At 39.5% G+C, this 20,476-nt stretch overlaps 1 protein-coding gene across 3 annotated transcripts in view; it reads right to left on the bottom strand.

The window, feature by feature from the left end:
- Arfip1 (ADP ribosylation factor interacting protein 1) overlaps window positions 1-20,476 on the bottom strand; it is a 90,658-nt gene that overhangs the window by 49,631 nt on the left and 20,551 nt on the right. For all 3 annotated transcript variants that reach the window (XM_052180274.1, XM_052180273.1, XM_052180275.1), the window contains one exon: window positions 7,137-7,238. In XM_052180274.1, coding sequence (XP_052036234.1) covers window positions 7,137-7,229 — 93 coding nt within the window. In that variant the 5' untranslated portion in view covers window positions 7,230-7,238. The remainder of the gene's footprint in view (window positions 1-7,136; window positions 7,239-20,476) is intronic.

The raw sequence follows: 20,476 nt of genomic DNA, 5'->3' as shown, positions 1-20,476 counted from the left end.
AAGAAAGAAAAGAAAGAAAAGAAAGGAAAGAAAAGAAAGGAAAGAAAGGAAAGAAAAGAAGGAAAGGAAGGAAAGGAAGGAAAGGAAGGAAAGGAAGGAAAGGAAGGAAAGGAAGGAAAGGAAGGAAAGGGAAGAAAGGGAAGAAAGGGAAGAAAGGGAAGAAAGGGAAGAAAGGGAAGAAAGGGAAGAAAGGGAAGAAAGGGAAGAAAGGGAAGAAAGGGAAGAAAGGGAAGAAAGGGAAGAAAGGGAAGAAAGGGAAGAAAGGGAAGAAAGGGAAGAAAGGGAAGAAAGGGAAGAAAGGAAAGAAAGGAAAGAAAGGAAAGAAAGGAAAGAAAGAAAGAAAGAAAGAAAGAAAGAAAGAAAGAAAGAAAGAAAGAAAGAAAGAAAGAAAGAAAGAAAGAAAGAAAGAAAATAAGAGTATCTTTGCTGAGGGGCGGTGGAGGCCGAGAGAGCAAGCTCACTGCCTCACTCATGTCTAGAGGTGCGGAGATGGGCGAAGGACTGCAGAGCTGGTGCAGTTCTAGTATGAGCACGGTCATTATAACCTCTACAGAAGCAGAATGCAGAGGATGGCCTCTCAGAACAAACCACAATCTGTACTGAGAAACCAAAATACCAACTTCAACAGGTTTAAGTTTCATTGCTTGTGCCACAGTGACACCAGCTGGCCAACCAAATCATTGCAGCTCAGTAACATGTTCATATGAGACTGTAATTTTAAAGTGACTGACTGTACTGGCTGGTTTTGTGTGTCAACTTGACACAGCTAGAGTTATCACAGAAAAGGAGCCTCAGTTGAGAACAACTCTCCATGAGATCCAGCTTTAAGGCATTTTCTCTTAGTGATCAAGGAGAGAGGGCCTAGCCCATTGTGAATTCTGGGTTCTACAAGAAGGCAGGATGAGCAAGCCAGGGGAAGCAATCCAATAAGCAGCACCCTCCATGGCCTCTGGATTGGCTCCTGCCTCCAAGTTTCTGCCCTGTGTGAGTTCCTGTCCTGACTTCCTTTGGTGATATGGAACCCTGTGGAAGTGTAAGCTGAATAAAGCCTTTCCTCCCAAGTTTGCTTGCAGCAATAGAAACCCTGACAAAGACGGTGACTGTTATGCAAAGGCAAGAAAAAGGTACAAGATCTAAATGAACAGCCATGAAGGAAGAAGGATGTATGTTTCTCTGAAATATGTTCAGGAATCCAGCCCCATGAGACTACTTTGCTGTTCTATAAACATCTATAGTCTAACACCAGTCAATGCATTTGACTCTTTCTTTCTAAAACTCCACTTTTATTAAAATATTTGGGGTTAAACACAATTTCCTGTTCATTAACTAGGAAAATGAAATGAGAAGGCAACTAACATTTAGGTTAGCAGATGTATAAATATATTGGAAACATCAAAAGATGCTTTGAAATAGTTTCCACTCTTGAGGAAAGGCACCCAACTAAAGTTAATTTTAACTAAAAGATATCAACTATGTCAGAGACTCCTGACACAGTCAAGAGTGGGTTACACACAGCAGCAAGCATTATGGTGTCGAGCTTCTCTGTGTGGTGAGGGAGGACACACTGCTGTAAACAGATTAATGCTTCTCCAGGAACACTGCCACTGATAAAAGCACATGCCCAATATGGAGAGGGCTCCAAGACAAACATCTTTTTCCCTTCTTTGCCTTCTAAAATGAAGTGAAATAATGTTGGAGGGCAATCTCCAAAAGGAGAATTTGATACTAATGAAGAACAAATCTGCAGATGGGCAAGTTACTTAACTAGCTTTGGCTGCATAAGCAAAGTACTTCCTATAAGCAATGCTCACAGGCAAGCCTCTGAAGACCCATTAAAGGATTTGATGTACAAAGTTACCCTGAGGAAGAACACTGGAGCAATGAGCTGCCAGATATCCAGGATGAAACTGGTAGTTTTGCCCAATTTCATTATTACAGTGAGTAAGTGTGATGTGGTTTCAAGGACAGACCAAGAAATAAAACAGAGTTCAAACCCAAAACCATGTATAAATAGCCTAGTTTCATATTAATAGCAAAAGCTCTTAGTGAAGGAAAAGTACCCCATTTATTTAAAATTTTACAATACTTTTTATTTATTTAATATATATTGTACTTTAAAAGCATAAAGTCTCACATAAAATCAGATGTATTAATATGCTGAAGTTAATTCTGCCTCCCAGCCCCATGCTCCCAGAAATAAGACTCAGACTCAAATAATATTTATAGATACCTTGGCCATAAAGCTAGGCTCTTCTCTGACTAGGTCATAACTAAAGATAAGCCATTATTTTAACCTACATTCTGCCACGTGGTTGGTTCCCTGAGCTCAGGTCCCACGCATCAGGCCTATCACAGCTTCCTGCCAATCTCCTACCTGGCTCTCCCCCAGAATCCTTTCTCTCTCCTGGATGTCCCACCTCTATTTCCTGCCTAAGCCACAGGCCATAGATATTCTCTCTACATTAATATATAATTACAAAACTGTACACAATGAACTGTAAGTCAGAAGCATATGTTTTGATATATATACACTGTGAAATAATCACAACCAAGCTAATTAACATGTTAACATATCTATCACCTTACTTAACTGTGTGCGTGTGTGTATGCATGTGTGTGTGTCCTAAAATGTCCCAGATCTTAGCAAATTTCAAGTATATAGCACACTATTAACCATGCTATGCATTGTGTTTTCAGAACATACTCAAAATCTAAAGCTGCCACCTTGACCAGCACCTGCCCATCCACCCTCCCATTCTTTTGCTATGATTTTGAGTTTTTTGAAGATAACAAAGAGACTCTCACTACAAAAATGAGATCACACATATTTCCTTCCCTTTCTGTATCTGACTCCCCCTACTTGGCCTAGACAGAGAGCCCTTCCAGGTTAGCCCATGCTATAACGGAGTACGGTAAGGCCCTTCATTCTTTCTCACAGTCACCTTCTCCCTCAGCAACTCTCCCTTGGTGTTGAGAACAAGTATCACAGTGCAGCCTAGACTGGCCTAGGACTAAGTCTCAAGCATCAGTTCTCAGCATATTTACCACCACACTCGCTCAGGATCTCCTTGTTTTAATGACAGATGGTATTCCCTTGTGTAATATACGCATGTGTGTTTGTGTGCAAAAATATGTGTATGTATATATGTTTGTTTTCTGCACCTATCCAACCTAATGGATACCTAGGTTGTTTCTATATCTTGGCTATTAGAAATAACACTGAAATAACTAGAAATAACAACTGTTGTTTTATTTAATATACACCCTGAGATGAGACTGTCTCTTTTCTACTTCAACTATGTTTTTTTTTTTAAAGGAATCTCTATACTGTTTTTAAAGTAGCTGTTTACTTCCATTGGTTCATTTATTTAACTGCTTGGGAAGGATTAGGGCTGTGGCCTTCTGAAGGAAATGTCACTGGAGGTGGGCTCTGACATTTCAAAATATCCCCCAGCATTCCCAGTTAGATCTTTCTGCTCGGCTGCTTGCTGTCCAGCACCACGTCTGCTGCCTGCTGCCACTCTCCCTTCTATACTCTGAAGTCCAGTCAACCCTTCTGGGGCTGCCTTTTCTTAGCACAGCAACTGAGACGCAACTAAAACATCCAGTGTTATACTTAAAGGTTCTCCACAATGCCCAATATTTGTTTTATATTTATGTCTTTAAAAATCAGTGAGAGAATAAAAATACCTTAAAACAGCTAGTCAAGTGCTCTAACACCTCAAACACTCTTGTTTTTCTACTGATAAAAGTTACCCTAGTAAGTATGAGAAGATAATTCACTGTGGTTTTAATTTGTAGTTCCCTGGTGGGTCAGAGATGTTGAGAATATTATATATTTTTGTCTACTGGCAGTGTTTTTTGGGAAAATGCTGATGGCTGTAATTAGATAGCAGAGTACTTCGTGGCATACAGTAGACAGTAGGCTCTGGGCTCCACCCTTGGCACAAGGAAAGGAGCGAGGGAGGGAAAGAGGGAAGGAGGGAGGGAGGGAAGGAAGGAGGGAGGGGGGAAGGAAGGAGGGAAAGTAAAGACAGAAAGCTTACTTGGGTGCTTTGCTCCTTTTGGCTGGCGGTCAGCTGCTGACAGTGTGGACACAGACTCCATTAAGTCTATGGTCTCTAAGTCTCTCTCTTGTTCTACAAGCTTTCTTTTTTTTTTTTTTTTTCATTGTTCACTGTCTCATTTGCAATGTGGAACATTTTGACTTTGATAGAATTCTTTTTATTTCTGCTTTTGCTGTTGTCCCAGGGAACTCATGGCTAAAACCAAAGCCATGGAGCCTTTCTCTATGCATACTTCTAGAAGTTTTACAGAGTCAGGCAGGAAGTCTTTAATCCATCTGAGTTAACTTCTGGGTAAGATATAGATTCAATTGTTCACTTGTTTGTGTTGACAGACTGACTCTATCAGCCAGGCTGACTTTCAACTGCAGCAATCTTCCTAGCTCAGCCTTCCAAGTGCTAAGTTATAGGCATAAACTTCCACAACCAGCTTCATTTTCCAAACACACAAAAAAAGTCTTTTTAGAAAATGGTGCTGGAATAATTGTATAATATTAGTTAAAAAGAGGGAAAGCAAACTATGCATTAATATTCAAATTATATTCAAAGTTAAAGTTAATTCAGATAAACTACAGATCTACATGTGAAAAGCAAAATACAACTTATAAAAGTTTCTTCATGAAAACTGGGTAAGCCAAGATTCCTTAAATGGGATAGCAAAGACCAAAGGAAAGATAAATTGGACTTCATTAAAATTTCCAACCTCTGGTAAAACGGGTGGCAAACACCTGTTAAGACTGAACAGAATGACTAGAAGCTTAAGGCCAACCTGGCCTACTTTCAGCAAACTTACTCATTAAAAGATACCACTTGGGTAAATACGACCAATATATATATATATGAAATTGTTCAATGAAAGCCACTGTTTTATAGAAGTAATATATAATACTTCGAAGAAGATAAAAGATGCCCATTTATAGATTACAAATCCTGTGTGAAAGGAAGCTATCACTGTAACATGTGAATTCAAAGAGGAAACTTAAAACCAGAATGAATATAAATTTCTACAAATTAGAAAAACATTCACACCCAATTAAACACTGGCACTAGAAAAGTCACTTCACAAAAAACAATACCCAAATGGTGGTCCAACTACTCAATATCATTGATCATCAGAGAAGTGGATAAACAGGTCATCATTTTACCTCTATAAGAATGGCTAAGGTGGAACTATACATCAAATATGAAGAACTATCTAAGATGCTGAACACTAGAACTCTTAATCACTGCTAGTGACACTGTCAACATCTGTGTACTCAGAACCTGTACATTTTATTTCTATTCCTTCAGCAGTTGACTGTGTATGACAAAAATCTGTACAGGTGTGGGAAAAGCAATTTTATTCATAATGGACAAGGACTAGACACATCCTAACTATCCACCCACCAAAACCAGATTATAAACAGAAAACTATAATACAATTCAAAGAACAAAATAGTGCTACAAGCAACAATACAAATGAGTTTCATATGTTTAGTCAAAATGAATTCACAAAATCCAAACTGTACAATCCCACTTATAATCAAAAGGACAGTAAAAAGCAGTCCACTGGCTATGCATGCTTGCACATCTTGTATTTGGGGTTTGGGAACTGTGGAAGGGGATCACAAGCTAGAGAACAGCCTAGGTTACATAAGATGGCCCTGTCTCAAAACAACAAACTAACCAACCAACCAGCCAACCAAATGCATGCCAAACTAACAAACTAACCAATCAACCAGCCAACCAAATACATACATACATACAATCATACATACATACATACATACATACATACATACATATCTAAACAGATTTACATTAGTGGCACCCCCCACTCCACCTCCAGAAAGGGGGAAGCGTACTGCATAGCAACAGGCAATGAGGGAATGGTCTGAGTTCCTGGAAATTTTCTGAATCCTTATTCAGTGGTGGTTCATAGAGCCATACACTCCACACTGGAGCTTTCCCGTGTATGAGACAGACTCTAATAACAAGTTGTATGCTTGGATCAAATGTCATTAGAAGAATGTTTAATCTCAAAACTAAGAAGCATTGCTATCATTTCTGACTTTAAAAGGCACATTACTCATCTTATTAATTAAAACTAATTAAATATGTTTATATATAAGAAACACTATCAAGGGTTCACTGTTAGAAACAACACAGGTGATATTTGAACCCAATCTTGCATTGTTTCGTTAGAATGCATTAAACTGAATTCCAAGGCAGAGCAAAATTAATTGCACTATGCTAGGGTTGTAGCTCAGTAGCAGAGATGAAGCTTACCACTCACAAGGTCCCAGCCTCAATCCCAACACATTCGCACACAAAAAACACACCTCAAATTTCAGTTTCTGTCTGTCCACTTTCAGGATGTTAGGTGCTATGGGGCTCTAATGAACATGTCCCACACGGGCTCCTGGGTGTGCACACTTGGTCCCCAGCCATGGCATTGCTTGAGGAGGTTAAAGAACCTCTATGACAGAGCCTGGGGATAGGCTTGAGAGTTTACAGCCTCACTACACTTCCTGTTCTAAACTTACACTTCCTGTATATGGGCAGAAATTTGATCTGCCAGCTTCCTGCTCCAATGTCTGAGCCAGGACTCCCCACCCACTAAGATTATCTTTCTGGAAACAGCCAAAATAGTCTTTCTCTCCCATGAGCCCTTTCTGGTCATGGTACTTTATCACAGCAACCGAAAATAACAAAACAACAGCAAAATCAAAAACAGCCTCTAAGGAATTATATACTTTTTAAAAAAGCAGTTAGATGATTCATTTTAAAAGGATGTATTAATATTTATAAATAATATTTAAAAGGTAAAATACTACATTTAATTTTTCTTATCAAAGTAAAATAATAACTATATAAAATTATATGCCAAAACTGCAAGATACATTGTCATTCTGGTTATGACATAAATCTTTGGGGTTTTTTGTAGGCTGTCTATCAGTGAGCTGAATAGTGAAGCTTGTGGCCCAGGAGCTTGACCTTGACAAATCAGTGCCACAGCCTATCCTAGTCCTCAGATTATTGACAAAAATTTACCATGATTCTTTGCACTAATAGGAGGTAAAGAGCTCTTACCCTATTATAGCCGTGTTCATGGGCATCGTCAACTTCTCCATTACTAGTTACTGGAATTTCTGCTGCAGAATTTTTGGGAGACTCTTGAGCCATGGCAGACACCTAAATTAAAAAAAAAAAATTTAATTTTTTAAAGAGAAGAGAAAAAGCCATACTTAATGCCAAACTACAAAGGGCACATTTTTAAGATGTATTCGCATACACTTACTATCTACCAATCTAATATTTTATTAACTTTATGTATTATCCATATATTATTTTCACATATGTTCAACATGATGGCAATACAGTGAAATAAATATATCTGGATGTTTTCTTTGTATTCAATCTAAATTCTTTGATTTAAACAAAAGTTACAGATGACAAATACCAGGGGCATCTTCCTTGCCTCTTAGAACTATGCTAGATCACCACTCATAATAGGAGAAATACTTCAGAAAGCTATGTTTGGTGTATAACTTACACAAATAGGGTCTACTTGTCCTATTTAATGGACTTCAAAATAAGCTTCTGTCTATAGGAAAAACTTTCTTAATATAACAAAAATTTTAAATGTATGAACCAGAAGAACTAGTTTTATCCTCTAGTTTTATAGTTCAAAAAGCAAAGCAGTAGTTAAAAACATAATCCTTAATTTTATAACCATATGAAGTATAATTTTTCAGAGATTAAACAATAGAAGAACATCAATTATTACTGTTAAAACAGTTGCACTTCAGCAATGTTTTAAGGTTTTTCCAACAAATTAATGTGAGAATTTTATACAAAGAATCTTAAAATTACTTTCACCAACTTTAAATTTTTAAAACCTTCAAAGTAAACCAAGTTTATTCAACTTTCCATTGAGAACTAATGACCATCTTTCCTCCCCACTATTTGTTAGTCACTGATGTCTTTAAAAGTGTTACTCATTCTTTATATTTTAACAAGGATAGCCACTAAAATAATGATCCTGGGATAACTATTTGTCAGGGACAGATCAGTAACTCCCAATGGACATGTGCTTTAATGCTGACACCTGAATCTAGCTACTGTCTCACTTACACTGTGGTTACCAAAACCATAATGAACAACTAATTACAAATGTGTGTATACATGTACAGTTAACCTACAGACCTGAATCAAAAATACAATTAAAAAACTTATTAGCAAGACTCTGGATTTATCATTAACACTTGAAAAAAACATCACTGAGAATTCTCTGAAAGATTTTTTTAAAACAGATTAAAAAAAAAAAAAACCTTCTGGGTTAGTTGGTTTGTGGTGGTACACACCCAAGTCCCACTACTTGGGAGGCAGAGGCACATGGATCTCTGAGTTCCAAGGCCAGCCTGCTCTACAAAGCAAGTTCCTAGACTGTCAGGACTGCACAGACACCCTGTCTTGAAAAACAAACTAAAAACCCCTAATGAGTTCTCAACTGAAAGAGTCCTGTTTTCTAGGACATCACCAACCTTAAAGAGCTTCCTCTCCTATCCTCAGTTGTCCAACTGGGTGGAAGATGCCAACACAACTTGAATGGTAGGGAAACTCCATGAAAATAGTCTTGAGGGGCTAGCTTCCTCTTTCCAACTATAACCAGCTCATCATTTCTCTCATCAAAGACAATGCTCCTCCCAAATGTCTGCTCTGCACCTTCTCCATACATGCACATCAGCATCTATCACCTACAATTTACCAGTGCCTATTAGAGCGCAGACAGCCCTGAGCAATAACCAACCCAAAGGGAATAAGGCAGCATCAGACTCTAATGCCATCTGACCCCTTAAACAGCAGGAAAAGTATTTCTCTATGCTTTACTTATCGAATGGCCTTCATGGTAACCCAACATTCATGGATGTCACCCAAAGGTCTAAACTTCCCAAGTTGTGGCAGCTTAGTTTCCTTTCCCCAACTGGCATGAGCAGAAGTACTGAGACAATGGCCCTTATGCTCAGACTTTGAAGAGTGCACATAGAAACATGACTTACCAGTCATGTTTGTGGTATGGTAGGACCTCAGGCCTAGGATTCACTCAATACCACAGCTACCAGAAACAGTGCAGCATCATTTGGCAAATAAATAATGTTTTACACAGAAAGAGAATAAAAACGTCCATCTGCCTGTCTCTATCTCTATGCATATATTTGTATACATACATCCCACAGACTCTCAAACACAAAATTTGAATAATCACTTTACTTTTGGCTGGGAACATATAGAGAAAGCTGGCCTTTTTAAACTAGTGGGGGAAAAAGGAGGAGGAGAAAGAGAATCCAGGAAAGGACAGATCTAGTAAGGTCATCTCAAATTCTGTCTACCTACATCTCCAACCCTTGAATTTTATTGGAATTGAAAGACCCAAAGGAACACAACCAAAAAAGAAAATATCGAGATAGAAGAGTCATCGTCAAGAAACAGTTTGTAAATGAAGCCCTATTGAGAAAATTACCCACTATACAAAGGAAATAGTATAAGAGGAGAAACTAATAGACTGGACTCTCCATATCTCAATATCTATCTCAGTCAATATTCTATTGCTGTGAAGAGACACCATGACCAAAGCATCTCTTAGAACTAAAGCAATTAATTGGGGTCTTGCTTACAATTGCAGAGGTTAGCCTGTTATTAGCATGTTGGAGACCATGGCAGCACAGAGGCAGACATGGAGCTTGAGAAGTAGCTGAGAGCTACAACCTGATCTACAGGCAGAGAAACACTGGATCTGGTGTGGGCTTCTGAAGCTTCAAAGGCCACCCCCAGTGCCACACTTCTTCCCACAAGGCCCTACCTCCTAATCTTTCTAATCCTTTCAAACAGTTCCACTCCCTGGTGACTAAGCTTTCAAATATATGAGCCTCAATAACTTAAGCACATATAACAGAAAATATTTAGGAACCAGTACGTTTTGTGTTACCTTGGTTTTAAAAAACATGTTTATTTAGTTGTAAGTTTAAAGGATTAGTTCACAATATCCAGAATACAAACTAAAACAAAATAAACCAAGGAAATGGAATATATGCCTAGGGAACAATCCATTCTAGTCTGAGATGTTGAAACTAATGAAAACCTAGAAGCTACTGTTTTCAATTAAAATGAATGTTTATTTCTGCAGTTGTGGTTCCTCTTTCCCGCTGTTTGTTTGCTCGTATGAGACAAGAGCTCCCAGACCTCAGACTAAGGATAATTTCTAAGAATCTTCAGCCATCTCCAAGTGCTGGGATAACAGGCATGTGCTAGGACACCTAACCAAAAATGAATATTTTCAATACTGAAAATCTCAGTGACGGGAAAAAGAAAAAAGCAAACAAAAAGTGAGCCCCTGGGATGGGCAGAGAATTTGCCCACTGTGATAGTTAAGAAAACTAAGCTGAGGAAGAGAAGACGGACACCACCTTTTCCTCAGCTGAGAAGGAGGAAATGAGCTGAAACTAGTTACTCTGCCTCCTGACCATGGACAGTGAGGCCAGCACCGCCATTCCCTCCACCACAATAAACCACATCTCCTTGAAAAATAAGCTAAAATAAACCCAATCTTGTTAGATTGCTAATGTTTATTTCTATGGTATCTGCACTAACTGAAGCTGATTTTTCAAGCTTCTGATATGATCTCACTGAATTTGAATTCAGAGCAAAAAGATGTTCAGTACAATACAACATAACATTTCTACTACTGAAATATCATAATATAAATAACTTAAGCACATATAACAGAAAATATTTAGGAACCAGTACGTGCTGTGTTACCTTGGTTTTAAAAACATGTTTATTTAGTTGTAAGTTTAAAGAATCCTTTTTGCTTTTTTATTTATGTATAGTTCTGTGTGCATGTATGCCATACATATATGGTACCCATGGAGGCCTAAAGAAGGAATCAGATCACCTGGATCTGGAATCACAGGTAGTTTTCCGCCATCTAATGTGGGTACTGGGAACTCAGTTCCTCTGGAACAGCAGCAAATCACTGAGCCATCACTCCAAACCCTAATCTTAAATTCATATAGTTTTTTTGTTTGTTTTTTTTTTGTTTTTTTTGTTTTTTTTTTGCTTTGGGTTTGGGTTTGAGTTTGGGTTGTTTGGGTTTGGGTTTGAGTTTGGGTTGTTTGGGTTTGGGTTTGAGTTTGGGTTTTGGTTTTTTTTTTAAGACAGGGTTTTTCTGTGCAGTCTTGGTTGTCCTGGAACTCACTCTGAAGACCAAGCTGGCCTCGAACTCAGAAATCCACCAGCCTCTGCCTCCCAAGTGTGTATGCCACTACTGCCCGGCTTTAAATTCATATAGTTAAAACTTAAGAAATAATAGCTGGCTTACAAACTCTTTAAAACTTGATAATCAACGTCTGCAGGCTAGCACATCCACTGTCTACCACCGCTGAGTTAATTCTGGGAAGGGAATGAGTGTACCTCACACACTTTGTCTAGCTGGATCTTTGGAAACAAATTTTTAAAAGTCAATAATATATTTGTCTGAAGACGAATTAAAAGCTGATCATGCTTTCTATTTTCTGTTTTATATGGCAACACCAGATTGTGCCTCTTTTCTTTCATGTCCTGTTAAATCTAAGCACATGTTACATTCACTGTCATGCTAAGGAAGAGATCAGAGTTGATCAAATACTTACATAACTAAATATTGATTTTTATGCTGATAGAAAAGGACATTCATTTTTATAGCCACTGATTCATGATTCATATGTAGTTGAATACTTTTAAAACGGAATAAAGCTTATTATACTAAGATTAATGTAAAGTCAGGAAACTGAGCGTGGGCCCAACCCAAAAAATAACTATGCAGTGCAGCTGAGCAAGCAGAAGACAGAGTCTACCTGTTTTTTTAAAACAACTAATAATAATTCTAATTATGTGTATGCGTATTTATAGATTTGGGTACCTACAGAAGCAAGAAGAGGGCATTGTAATGGAGCTAGAGTTATGGTGGTTCTGAGCCCCAAATCTGGGTCTTCTGCAAGAGCAGCAAGTGTGTATAGCCACGGAGCCATGTCTCCAGCTCCAAGAACTAGCGTCATGAACTCTTTCAATAGAATAAAGTTAGGGTAAATTAAAGGCATATACAATTAGTGACAATTTTAAACTTCAGGCTTTATCCATACAGTGTACAGTGTACATCAAGGCTCAACCTCCACAGAGATCACAATTTTGTTGCCATATGGATGGCCAGGAAATTTACATGCTGTACTTTCAACTAAAACTTTGTTTCTCTTTGAACCAGAGTACTTAGAACTTTGTACTCTGAATTTAGTACTGTAAAGCTGCCTTGATCAACATATCTGATAGCATTACACAAGCATTAGAATGGCCACAACTCAAAGTCAAGTATAACCCAACATGCAAAGCAACTGTATTCATAAAATGGGTGCATTTCTTTTTTTTTTTTATTCGATATAATTTATTTACATTTCAAATGATTTCCCCTTTTCTAGCCCCCCCCACTCCCCGAAAGTCCCGTAAGCCCCCTTCTCTTCCCCTGTCCTCCCTCCCACCCCTTCCCAGTTCCCCGTTCTGGTTTTGCCAAATACTGTTTCACTGAGTCTTTCCAGAACCAGGGACCACTCCTGCTTTCTTCTTGTATCTCATTTGATGTGTGGATTATGTTTTGGGTATTCCAGTTTTCTAGGTTAATAACCACTTATTAGTGAGTGCATACCATGATTCACCTTTTGAGTCTGGGTTACCTCACTTAGTATGATGTTCTCTAGCTCCATCCATTTGCCTAAGAATTTCATGAATTCATTGTTTCTAATGGCTGAATAGTACTCCATTGTGTAGATATACCACATTTTTTGTATCCACTCTTCTGTTGAGGGATACCTGGGTTCTTTCCAGCATCTGGCAATTATAAATAGGGCTGCTATGAACATAGTAGAGCATGTATCCTTATTACATGGTGGGGAATCCTCTGGGTATATGCCCAGGAGTGGTATAGCAGGATCTTCTGGAAGTGAGGTGCCCAGTTTTCGGAGGAACCGCCAGACTGCTTTCCAGAGTGGTTGTACCAATTTGCAACCCCACCAGCAGTGGAGGAGTGTTCCTCTTTCTCCGCACCCTCTCCAACACCTGCTGTCTCCTGAATTTTTAATCTTAGCCATTCTGACTGGTGTAAGATGAAATCTTAGGGTTGTTTTGATTTGCATTTCCCTAATGACTAATGAAGTTGAGCATTTTTTAAGATGCTTCTCCGCCATCCGAAGTTCTTCAGGTGAGAATTCTTTGTTTAACTCTGTACCCCATTTTTTAATAGGGTTGTTCGGTTTTCTGGAGTCTAACTTCTTGAGTTCTTTATATATATTGGATATTAGCCCTCTATCTGATGTAGGATTGGTGAAGATCTTTTCCCAATTTGTTGGTTGCCGATCTGTCCTCTTGATGGTGTCCTTTGCCTTACAGAAACTCTGTAACCTTATGAGGTCCCATTTGTCAATTCTTGCTCTTAGAGCATACGCTATTGGTGTTCTGTTCAGAAACTTTCTCCCTGTACCGATGTCCTCAAGGGTCTTCCCCAGTTTCTTTTCTATTAGCTTCAGAGTGTCTGGCTTTATGTGGAGGTCCTTGATCCATTTGGATTTGAGCTTAGTACAAGGAGACAAGGATGGATCAATTCGCATTCTTCTGCATGCTGACCTCCAGTTGAACCAGCACCATTTGTTGAAAAGGCTATCTTTTTTCCATTGGATGTTTTCAGCCTCTTTGTCGAGGATCAAGTGGCCATAGGTGTGTGGGTTCATTTCTGGATCTTCAATCCTGTTCCATTGATCCTCCTGCCTGTCACTGTACCAATACCATGCAGTTTTTAACACTATTGCTCTGTAGTATTGCTTGAGGTCAGGGATACTGATTCCCCCAGATTTTCTTTTGTTGCTGAGAATAGTTTTAGCTATCCTGGGTTTTTTGTTGTTCCAGATGAATTTGATAATTGCTCTTTCTAACTCTGTGAAGAATTGAGTTGGGATTTTGATGGGTATTGCATTGAATCTGTATAGTGCTTTAGGCAAAATGGCCATTTTAACTATATTGATTCTACCGATCCATGAGCATGGGAGGTTTTCCCATTTTTTGAGGTCTTCTTCCATTTCCTTCTTCAGAGTCTTGAAGTTCTTGTCATACAGATCTTTCACATGTTTGGTAAGAGTCACCCCAAGATACTTTATACTGTTTGTGGCTATTGTGAAGGGGGTCATTTCCCTAATTTCTTTCTCAGCCTGCTTATCCTTTGAGTATAGGAAGGCCACTGATTTGCTTGAGTTGATTTTGTAACCTGCCACTTTGCTGAAGTTGTTTATCAGCTGTAGGAGCTCTCTAGTGGAGTTCTTTGGGTCACTTAGGTAGACGATCATGTCGTCTGCAAATAATGATAGTTTGACTTCCTCCTTTCCAATTTGTATCCCTTTGACCTCCTTATGTTGTCGAATTGCCCGAGCTAGTACCTCAAGTACAATATTGAAAAGATAAGGAGAAAGGGGGCAGCCTTGTCTGGTCCCTGATTTCAGTGGGATTGCTTCAAGTTTCTCTCCGTTTACTTTGATGCTGGCTACCGGTTTGCTGTATATTGCTTTTACTATGTTTAGGTATGGGCCTTGAATTCCTGTTCTCTCCAAGACTTTAAGCATGAAAGGATGCTGAATTTTGTCAAATGCTTTTTCAGCATCCAATGAAATGACCATGTGGTTTTGTTCTTTGAGTTTGTTTATGTAGTGGATTGTATTGATGGATTTCCGTATATTGAACCAACCCTGCATTCCCGGGATAAAGCCTACTTGATCATGGTGGATGATCGTTTTGATGTGTTCTTGGATTCGGTTGGCAAGAATTTTATTGAGTATTTTTGCATCGATGTTCATAAGGGAAATTGGTCTGAAGTTCTCTTTCTTTGTTGGATCTTTGTGTGGCTTTGGTATCAGCGTAATTGTGGCTTCGTAGAAGGAATTGGGTAGTGTTCCTTCTGTTTCTATTTTGTGGAATAGTTTGAAGAGTATTGGTGTTAACTCTTCTTTGAAGGTCTGGTAGAATTCTGCACTGAAACCATCTGGTCCTGTGCTTTTTTTGGTTGGAAGACTTTCTATGACTCCTTCTATTTCTTTAGGCTTTATGGGACTGTTTAGATGGTCTAGTTGGTCCTGATTTAATTTTGGTATTTGGTATCTGTCAAGGAAATTGTCCATTTCCTCCAGATTCTCCAGTTGTGTTGAGTACAGGCTCTTGTAGTAGGATCTGATGATTTTTTGGATTTCCTCAGTTTCCGTTGTTATGTCTCCCTTTTCATTTCTAAGTTTGTTAATTTGGATACTTTCTCTGTGCCCTTTGGTCAGTCTGGCTAAGGGTTTATCTATCTTGTTGATTTTCTCAAAGAACCAGCTCCTGGTTTTGTTGATTTTTTGTATGGTTCTCTTTGTTTCTACTTGATTGATTTCGGCCCTGAGTTTGATGATTTCCTGCCTTCTACTCCTCCTGGGTGAAATAGCTTCTTTTTGTTCTAGGGCTTTCAGGTGTGTCATTAAGTTGGTAATGTATGCTCTCTCCATTTTCTTTTTGGAGGCACTCAGGGCTATGAGTTTTCCTCTTAGCACTGCTTTCATTGTGTCCCATAGATTTGGGTATGTTGTGTTTTCATTTTCATTGTGTTCTAAAAAGTCTTTAATTTCTTTCTTTATTTCTTCCTTGACCAAGGTGTCATTGAGTAGAGTATTGTTCAATTTCCACGTGTATGTGGGTTTTCTGTTGTTTCTGTTGCTATTGAAGACCACTTTTATTCCATAGTGATCAGATAGGAGGCATGGGATTAGTTCTATCTTCTTATATTTGTTGAGGTCTGTCTTGTGACCAATTATATGGTCGATTTTGGAGAAGGTACCATGAGGTGCTGAAAAAAAGGTATATTCTTTTGTTTTAGGATAGAATGTTCTATATATATCAGTTAAATCTAATTGGTCCAAAGCTTCAATTAGTTTCATTGTGTCCTTGTTTAGTTTCTGTTTTCCTGATCGGTCCATTGAGGAAAGTGCAGTATTGAAGTCACCCACAATTATTGTGTTAGGTGCAATGTGTGCTTTGAGTTTTAATAAAGTTTCTTTTATGAAAGAGGGTGCCCTTGCATTTGGAGCATAGATGTTCAGGATTGAGAGTTCTTCTTGTTGTATTTTTCCTTTGACCAGCAAGAAGTGTCCCTCAGAGTCTCTTTTGATGACTTTGGGTTGAAAGTCAATTTTATCTGATATTAAAATGGCTACTCCAGCTTGTTTCCTGAGACCATTTGCTTGTAAAATTGTCTTCCAGCCTTTTACTCTAAGGTAGTGTTTGTCTTTGACCCTGAGGTGTGTTTCCTGTAAGCAGCAAAATGTAGGGTCCTGTTTACGTATCCATTCAGTTAGTCTGTGTCTTTTTATTGGGGCATTGAGTCCATTGATGTTAAGAGATATTAAGGAATAGTGATTGTTACTTCCTATCATTTTTGACGTTATTTTTTAAATTTGATTGCTTAACTTCTTTTGGGTTTGATGAAAGGTTACTATCTTGCTTTTTCCAGGGTGAAGTTTCCCTCCTTGTATTGGTGTTGTCCTCCTATTATCCTTTTTAGGGCTGGGTTTGTGGATAGATATTGGGTGAACTTGGTTTTGTCGTGAAATATCTTAGTTTCTCCATCTATGGTGATTGAGAGTTTTGCTGGATATAGTAGTTTTGGTTGGCATTTGTGTTCTCTTAGAGTCTGCATGAGATCTGCCCAGGACCTTCTAGCCTTCATAGTCTCAGGTGAAAAGTCTGCTGTGATTCTGATAGGTCTTCCTTTATATGTTACTTGGCCTTTTTCTCTTACTGCCTTTAATATTCTTTCTTTGTTTAGAACATTTGGTGTTTTGATTATTATGTGATGGGAAGTATTTCTGTTCTGGTCCAGTCTGTTTGGAGTTCTGTAGGCTTCTTGTATATTCATGGGCATCTCTCTCTTTAGGTTAGGGAAGTTTTCTTCCATAATTTTATTGAAGATATTTGCTGGCCCTTTAAGTTGTAAATCTTCACTCTCATCTATGCCTATAATCCTTAGGTTTGGTCTTCTCATTGTGTCCTGGATTTCCTGGATATTTTGGGTTACAAGCTTTTTGCATTTTGCATTTTCTTTAACTGTTGAGTCCATGGTTTCTATGGAATCTTCAGCATCTGAGATTCTTTCTTCTATCTCTTGTATTCTGTTGTTGATGTTTGCATCTCTGTCCCCCGATTTCTTCCCAAGGCTTTCTATCTCCAAAGTTGTCTCCTTTTGAGTTTTCTTAGTTGTTTCTACTTCTGTTTTTAGATCCTGGATGGTTTTGCTTAGCTCCTTCACTTGCTTGTTTGTGCTTTCCTGTAATTCTTTAAGAGATTTTTGTGTTTTTTCTTTCATGACCTCAGCCTGTTGACCAAAGTTCTCCTGTATTTCTTTAAGAGATTTTTGTGTTTCGTCTTTCATGACCTCAGCCTGTTGACGAAAGTTCTCCTGTATTTCTTTAAGTGTTTTTTGCATTTCCTCCTTGTTGGCTTTTGTATTCTCCTGGATTTCTTTCAATGATTTTTGTGTTTCCCTTGCAAGGGCTTCTAACTTTTGATCCATTTTCTCCTGAATGTCCTTCATGTGTTCCTGTACCAGCATCATGACCAGTGATTTTAAATCCAAATCTTGTTTTACAGGTGTGATGGGGTATCCAGGACTTGCTGGTAGAGGAGAATTTGGTTCAGATGTTGCCATATTGCCTTGATTTCTGTTAGTGACGTTCCTGCGTTTGCCTTTTGCCATCTAGCTCTCACTGGTGTTACTTGGTCTTGTCAGTGCTGGACTCACCAGTGCAAGCTGCCCCTTCCCCGTTGGCCTCTGGTGCACAGCTTACACTCTGCACTGCCTGTAGACAGGGTGCTGTTGTCCAGGCTGTTCAGATCCCGAAGCAGGCACCTGAAGGCTCCCGCTGGGGCCCGCAGGATTTATTGGAGCACACCGACTTCTCCCAGCTGGCCGCCCGGAAGCCCCCACTAGCCTCTTGAGGGACCTGGAGATGTGGCGGCCACCCAGGCTGATCTGAAGCGGAGAGAGTTGAGCTGGGGGCTTCTGCCTGAGGCCTTGCCCCAGATTGTGTCTGTGGACCAGGTGGAACCCGTGTGCACCCCCAGGGAGCTCCGAAGGTGAATGTTGCTGTGACCTCCCCTGTGCTCCGCTCACTCCGCTGGGCAGCCGATTTCCCCAACCGGGCTGGCGCACACTAGGTTAGCCTTGTCGCCCGGGCCCTGAGTCCAGGCAAACGCCTGGGAGGCCAAGGTCCGAGCAAAGTTCCCCTGGGGCTATGTCTGTTATTTGGGTCCGCCAGGTGACCCGGATGGCGGGCGTGCGCGTCCGCGCTCCCCGAAAGCACCGGGAGAGTCTGTTGTGCTAATAACCTCCTGGGCGGGTTGACACACAGATGGCCCACCAAGCCGCCCAGTTCTTGGGGTCAGTCCTGTGCCTTTTGGGGCCTAGACCCCCGTTTTGTTAGCCTCAGGCTACGCTTGTTAGCAGTCTCTGCCCTCCCGAGCACTCTGGCTCCTGTAGGCAAAATGGCGGCGCGTGCGCCGGCCGGGGCAAAAAAAACTCCTGGCTGGGTTGGCGCCCCGATGGCCACTCGAACAGCCCAGGGCCTGGGTGCAGGCCAACGCCCGTCTGGCTCAGACCCCTGCGGTGTTGGGCCTAGGATTATGTTTGTGTACCTCAGTCTGACCGATCTCTGGAGCCCGGGGTCAAGATGGAGGTGAGTCTCTCCTGACTGGCGGGAAGCCGAGTTCTGAAGTGGCTTCTGTGCAGCCAAAATGGGTGCATTTCATATTTAGAGTATACATTTAAAAACTGCCTATTTAGCTTAATTTTTAAAAAAAGGTGAAATCTCCCCACTGTGTTGGCACAAATGTTAGAAATGTATTTAGTAATAATATTAGTTAACATATACCTACCCACTAACCTCATAATTCTATTCCTAAGAAATATATAAACACATATAACAGCATTCATAAGCAGCTTTATCCTAATAACCAAGAACAAAATGAGGTCAGCTAACCATTGATGAACTGGGATTCAAACATGGAATTCTGGTTTGAAACTTTAACTTTACAATACACCATTTCTTCAAAGATGACTACAATTAAATAATGAATTAAAATTATCAAATCAAGTGTACCAACAATGCCAAGGTTGAGAAACGCAGACGACAGCCCAGTATGTAAACTCTTCAGACTAGCAGGCCTAGTTAGCATATATTCACTCTTTCTTACAAAGGCAACCAATGCAGCTGCATCAGGAGAGGACACACTTGCACGTCTTCGATGAGTGCGAAGGCACTAGCAGCTCTCCAGCAAGCTTTCAGACACAACAAAAATAGAAAGAAAAAAAAGAAAGAAAGAAAAAAGAGACAACCCTGGAGATAGAAAACATAGGAAAGAGATCAGGAGTCATAGGTCCAAGCATCACCAACAGAATGCAAGATATAGAAGAGAGAATCTCAGGCGCAGAAGATACCATAGAAAACATTGACACAACAGTCAAAGAAAATGCAAAAAGCAAAAAGCTCCTAACCTCAAACATCCAGAAAATCCAGAACACAATGAGAAGACCAAACCTAAGGATAACAGGTGTAGGGGAGAGCAAGGATTTACAACTTAAATGGCCAGTAGATATCTTCAACAAAATTATAGAAGAAAACTTCCCTAACCTAAACAAAGAGATACCCATGAACTAACAAGAAGCCTACAGAACTCCAAACAGACTGCACCAGAGAAGAAATTCGTCCTGTCACATAATAATCAAAACACCAAATGCACAAAACAATGAAAGAATATTAAAAGCAGTAAGGGAAAATGGTCAAGTAATATATAAAGGAAGACCTATCAAAATTACACCAGACTTCTCACCAGAGACTCTAAAAGCCAGATCCTGGGCAGATGTCATACAGACCCTAAGAGAACACAAATGTCAGCCTAACCTACTATACCCAGCAAAACTCTCAATTACCATAGATGAAGAAACCAGGATAATCCATGATAAAAACAAATTTACATAATATCTTTCCACAAATCCAGCCCTACAAGGTTTCCCAACACAAGGAGGGAAACTACACCCTAGAAAAAACAAGAAAGTAATCTTCTTCCAACAAACCCAAAAGAAGATAACCACACAAACATAATTCCACCTCTAACAACAAAAATAACAAGAAGCAACAATCACTATTCCTTATATCTCTTAACAACAATGGACTCAATTCCTCAATAAAAAGATAAAGACTAATGGACTGGATAAATAAATAGGACCCAGCATTTTGCTGCATACAGGAAATACACCTCACTGACAAAGAGAGACACTACCT

Source organism: Apodemus sylvaticus, chromosome 4 (assembly GCF_947179515.1).
Source record: "Apodemus sylvaticus chromosome 4, mApoSyl1.1, whole genome shotgun sequence".
NCBI lineage: Eukaryota > Metazoa > Chordata > Mammalia > Rodentia > Muridae > Apodemus > Apodemus sylvaticus.
Note: the sequence above shows the minus strand (reverse complement) of the source record. Positions and strands in the feature narration are given on the sequence as shown.